At 43.6% G+C, this 5411-nt stretch overlaps 1 protein-coding gene across 1 annotated transcript in view; it reads right to left on the reverse strand.

Moving 5' to 3' along the window:
- Positions 1-5411, reverse strand: part of MIER1 (mesoderm induction early response 1, transcriptional regulator) — a 19618-nt gene that overhangs the window by 1474 nt on the left and 12733 nt on the right. Inside the window, exons 7-11 of the mRNA XM_010138156.1 lie at positions 4141-4292; positions 3542-3623; positions 2546-2640; positions 1936-2063; positions 193-332 (exon numbers count right to left, since the gene is read on the reverse strand). Of these exons, the coding sequence (XP_010136458.1) occupies positions 193-332; positions 1936-2063; positions 2546-2640; positions 3542-3623; positions 4141-4292 (597 nt within the window). The remainder of the gene's footprint in view (positions 1-192; positions 333-1935; positions 2064-2545; positions 2641-3541; positions 3624-4140; positions 4293-5411) is intronic.

Consider the following 5411-nt stretch of genomic DNA (forward strand, 5'->3'; position numbering starts at 1 on the left):
ATTCTAGTGGAGATTTACCTTCAATATGTGACCCCTGGCTAAATGCACTCTTCTTTTTAAAGACCATTTTTAACGTGAAGCTGCCAGAGCCTCATAAAATGTTTAAAACTAAACCAGGCTTGTCTGTCTCCTTTGCCGTGTCATCTGCGGTGACCTGACAGCTCTGGGCAGGGGGGACAGGCACACACTCACCGTTCTGGTTACTGCTGCTGGTTGTGCTGTCTTCCCTCTCCGACTGGTTGGTGCTGCTGTTGGAGGTTGTGGGAGGAGGGGACGGAGCTCGGCTGGAAGCAGCACTTTCGCTTTCATCCAGGAGACGGTCCATATAATCTCTACACAAGGGAAACAGCACAGTCAGCGCTGCCCTTGCTGTGTGAAGGACTGGGGTTATTTATACAAAAATACCTGCTGCAAGTGTGACCAATTCACATTTTACAGACTCATCATGCAAATTCAACAGCCTCAAGATCTCTGGTGTTAACAGGCTCACGTACAGTTTGCCCACAGCAACCTCCTATCCGTAGCTTATCTATTGGCTAGCTGATGTAAATTCAGCCTGTGCTTAGGCCAGGTCCTGTAAGATCATGTACAAGCGCAAACTTCACTACACTGTGATGTTCAGGACGGTGTTCTCAAGGTGATGCTTTCACCAAGGGTCGTATTAAGCTCATGCAAGTTGCTGCGGCAGCGATAACGTACCATTAAAGTGTGCGCACATGCAACCACAGGAGGAGTGAAGTTGAAAGCAAATTAAAAACTTCAGAGTTAAAGACATCTCCCTATTGGAAATCTACTCCACTCCTACAATTTAGGTCACTAATAGTAAATCTCTTATGAAAGGTTTAAACAAAGCTGGTTGGTAAAGCCCTTGTACGTGTGGTATTGTGTATAGTATAGTCTGGATTAACTCCAGAAACGGCATATCCTCACACATAAATATTCTGGTACTGACACTGCACCCTCGATTCCCACATCTACCGGCAAAGTCATTCAAGAATAGACAAGTAAAATCCTTCTGATCACTGTATGCAGTCAGCTGCAAAAGAATCAGAGGATGTTTTAAGTGATTAATCACCAGAACTGTCTACTAATTTCGGCAAAAATGAAAAAAACATCAAAACCCAAATGGAAGAAGAGGGGGAGACCAATGGTCCCTGACAAGTGGGGTTAAGAAAATCCAGCAGCTCTGGTGCCTCTGACAGTCTTGAAGCCACAGATAGCAACTCTTAGTGTCACACTGCAAGTTCCCTTCAGTGGCCCAATACGCAGTTCTAAAATGCTTAAGGAAACAGTAATATTAAAAAGCAGGGTCAGCAGAGAAGCCAGGGAGAAATGAGAAATAAAAATAGTGGTTAAATGACTTGGGAAGACTCAGGGGGAAGAGCAGGATATTAAAACCACAGCACTGGAACAGAGGGCAAAATGCTGGCTCACAGGTTCAGGTTGTAGGAGGAGAATACACGGTGATGCACAGACACTTCCCTCCTCGCCCAGCAGAGACGTGAGGGGGAAAGGAGCAACGTACACCCCGAGCACAGGCTTCAGGGTGGGCCAAAATTCTCACTAAACACCACATTTCGAGGGTACATGCAGCACGTACCACAAATCCCACCGCAAACCTGTGACTAAAGCCTTCGTATAAAACATGGTTTAAGGGAAAACAAGCATTTAAAACCCCGTTTGCAGAAATGTTCCATTTGTGAATGGAGAACACAAACTAAATTAAATCGCTGTTCAATGCAGATTGCTGGCCTTATTCCACATCAAGGTATTTCAGACATTGCACTACAGGCGCTATTAAGCTTTTCTTACACCTTGGCTGTTCTGCTGCCAACGGGGACTACGGAATCCCTTCGCTGTCACACCACTTCTGGTCAGAGCACTAGAAAACCAAGATTTACACCCCAAAGCCCATAAAACCAATGCTCGTCTTACGTTACGCCAGGATGGAGGTTGTATTTCTTCTTTCCAAATCGCGTCTGCTGCGCGAAGAAATCGTAACGCTCGGATTTCTTCCACATGTAGTAAAACGCTACACACTCACCGACCGATCTTGTTCGTACCTAGGAGAGGGGCGACGGGCACATCTCGATGAATTTCAATACATTTTTGGCAAAAAGCTACTGTTTTAATCAAAAGGTGTGAACTCCAAAGTCAACGCTGCTTTTCATGACACGGAAAATAACAGAAATAGTGACTCAGCAGTTCAGAGGCCCAGAAATAAAGCGATGTTTCACAGTGTTTCTAAGAAGGTTGAAGGTACCATGAGGTGCTGCACACTACAGCTTCAGGAGAAACACTTCAAACCAGTTTCCCCAGACTATTCAAGACCAGAGGCAGGATCCAGGGATGTGGTACGCACAGCAGCAGCAGTTTTGCACTGCTCTGAACAGTGAGTTACAGAGATTTCAGACTTTGAGAAGCCAATCTGGACATATGCATGTGGTAGAAATTAGAAGAATACAGTAATTTGTGAAGGAAATTGAATTTATTTACAATTACATTGCTTTAAGAAAAGAGAACTACACTTAAAATCAGTGTTTACCTTATTTGCCTGAATCACATGAAAATCCTTGCCGTAGACTTTCAGCCCTTGTTCGAAGTTCCTACATTCTTCTTCTGTCCAAACGGATAATTCTTCTACAGCAAGGGAAGATAATATAGAAAAAACATTTAACAACAAAGCATAAGGCCAACAAAAGAAAACGCAAGTGACTGAAAACTTAGGTGGTGGTCAAGTTTCTGACACCACCTGCTGACTAAATAAGAAGCACCTCCAGAAATTGCCCTGCCTAGCACAAAGCTCTTCCTGGAAGCTCCCCAGGAAGAAGGGCTTAGGCACCTTCGCCCGCCCCCAGAAGGAATGGGGGCTACAGGAAGCAGGTATCTTTCAGCCAGGATGCGGCACGAAGGAGTTCAAGCTATGGACTCAGACGGGAGGTGGGAGAAGGAATGAGGGCTGAGAGCTTCTTTACAGCTCAACCACACTTCTAAGAACTTAATATAATTTGGCTTTATCGATTCTTAAGGTCACGAATAAATAAGGTTTAAAATAGTGGGAGAACAAACTAATCTTCTCTATTTGATCGTTCTTGTCTTGTGATTTGCCGTAAACTCTGGAGAAGCCACAGGTTTGAAAGCAGGACCAACAGATCAATGTGCAAGGAAAATAACTTGTACCTTTGTTTCCTGTTCCTTTAAGTATAAGGATTGATAACAAGCCAGGAAACGCTTAAGGCTCCAAAAGCATCTTTAAGACCAGGTCTTTTCGGTGCTATACTTTGTTACATAAAGCTTTAGATGCTCATTCTCCTTTATTTACAAGTAATTTTCACTTGTTATTAAACCTGCACATCTAAATCTCAAGCCCAACGGACAGAAGTTACCTTGCCGGTCCTCTCTGAGCCTGTACCTGTTTATACTACATCTGCTCAGTTCATTCTCTCAGAGAACAGGAAGAGATCCACTGCAGGCTGTGCGTAAACGGGCACCAATACCTAAGTAACCAAGAGAATAAACTTGACTCGCAGTCTCTGCTCACCTCTGGCTGCTTTCACATTAAATCTCAGCCTTCGTAATGATTCCTCAGTATCGAAATTGCACTTCACCAGTTCATACAATGCCTGGAGAGATAAACAGATGCACATTTAACATGCCAGATACCCCTCGATTCCTGTTGTGCCACAGAAGCATACTTAGTGAATCACTAATAGCTATTAAGAAAGATTAAAAATAAACTCTTTGAATGAATGTAATGTAATTGAAGACAGCGCAAAGACATATTTCCTCTGTTTAAATATCCAAATCTGTAATTACATAACAAAAAAGAATGTAACCATTATTTATATATAAGGTCATGTACTGATGCATAAAGCACTGGTAAGCCCAAGTTAACAGCTTAATATTTGCTGAGAGGTAAAACCCATCATATTTCTATTTCCACATAGAATAATAAAGCTGTATGAAACAAAACTTTAATTCTTGGGAGTAAAATAAAACAAAGGGATAATCCATTCTGTAATGTTGGTCTAGTGGAAGGTGTCCCTGCCCACTGGACTAGGTGATCTTTAAGGACCCTTCCAACCCAAACTATTCTATAATTCTATAATTAAACTACAAATCCTAATGGTTCTCATGTACCTGCTCATTGTCTTTAATATGTGATCCTTCAGGAATTGCATCCAGGCCTTTCTCTTCACCCGTACGCCTCGAGGCTTCACTGAGGAACTCAATCACTTTATCTTCTGGTAAGAAGTCAGGGTTCCACAGCAGCTGGTCATCGTTTTCATACACTGAATTAACCACAGAAAAAGAGGCAAGCTAAACCAGCGATATAGAAGTGTATTTGCTCTTAGAAAGCTAGTGATGATGAAACCTGAACGATGTCTCAGCGTGCCGTTCCCCCGAGCAGCACGGCTGTGCTGATGGCAGCCAGCAGGCATGAAAACCCTGTCAGAAACCAGTTATATCTGTTTTCTCGCCAGACGATGAGAATCAGCCACATAAAACGAACGTGCACACCACCAAAAACGGTGCTAAAAGCCCTCCCAGGTGTCTGGACCACCAGATGTAAGAGTCACAGCTAACACGGCTGGCAAAGGCCAGCAGAAGGTCTGCTGCTTCTCCAGGGAAGCGGTGCCCAGATGCCAGACGTTCTGCAGTCCAACAGCTCCTGAAAGGAAACTTGGCCAAGACGTTCCTACAGCTTCCAGGAAATACTTTCTAACACCAAATCATTCAGGTGAAGATCACTGAATTTTAACAGCTCCAAACCTTTACTGCTGTTTCAGAGCTTTTGCATGAGCATTCAGACCAGGGACGCCACAGTCTACCGAAATGAACGGGAGAAACCTGGCCAAGTGATATGCCCTCTGAACTACCTCAAGCTTCACTGCGGAGGAGCCTACAAGCTTTGCAGGATTAAAAGACTAGTACAGCGAAAGAAAGTAAAATTCAGGTTATTAAAAAAAAAAACAAACAACTAGAATCAGGAGAGTATCCAGACCTTGCTTGTGACCTAGCCTTCAGTGAAAGACCTTACAAAAACCAGCAAGATAGGACCTTCAACACTGATGCCATTAGCTCCATTCACGAGAGAGAAGAGCTCATTTAAGAAGAGGTTTCTGCATATCTTGGGATACAAAACCCAGCAGAAGCAACAGTTCTTTTCAGGAGAGAACTGGTAATGGGTTCTAAGCCACCCGTAATGATGTAGGCCAATGCTTATGCAATGTTTAGGAATGGCAGCAGCCTTCAAGCATCTTCAGCACCTTCGATGTTTAAGTCCAAGCCTTCTGAAAACACAGCTCTTAATTTTGTGGATGTTTCCACCTGAAATTGTGTTTAGCAGCAGACTTCTCAGAGAGCCAGTCCACTGCAATGAGCTGAGCGTAGACCACATGGTCACTCTT

The sequence above is a fragment of the Buceros rhinoceros genome, unplaced genomic scaffold, assembly GCF_000710305.1.
Source record: "Buceros rhinoceros silvestris isolate BGI_N320 unplaced genomic scaffold, ASM71030v1 scaffold22496, whole genome shotgun sequence".
Taxonomy (NCBI): domain Eukaryota; kingdom Metazoa; phylum Chordata; class Aves; order Bucerotiformes; family Bucerotidae; genus Buceros; species Buceros rhinoceros.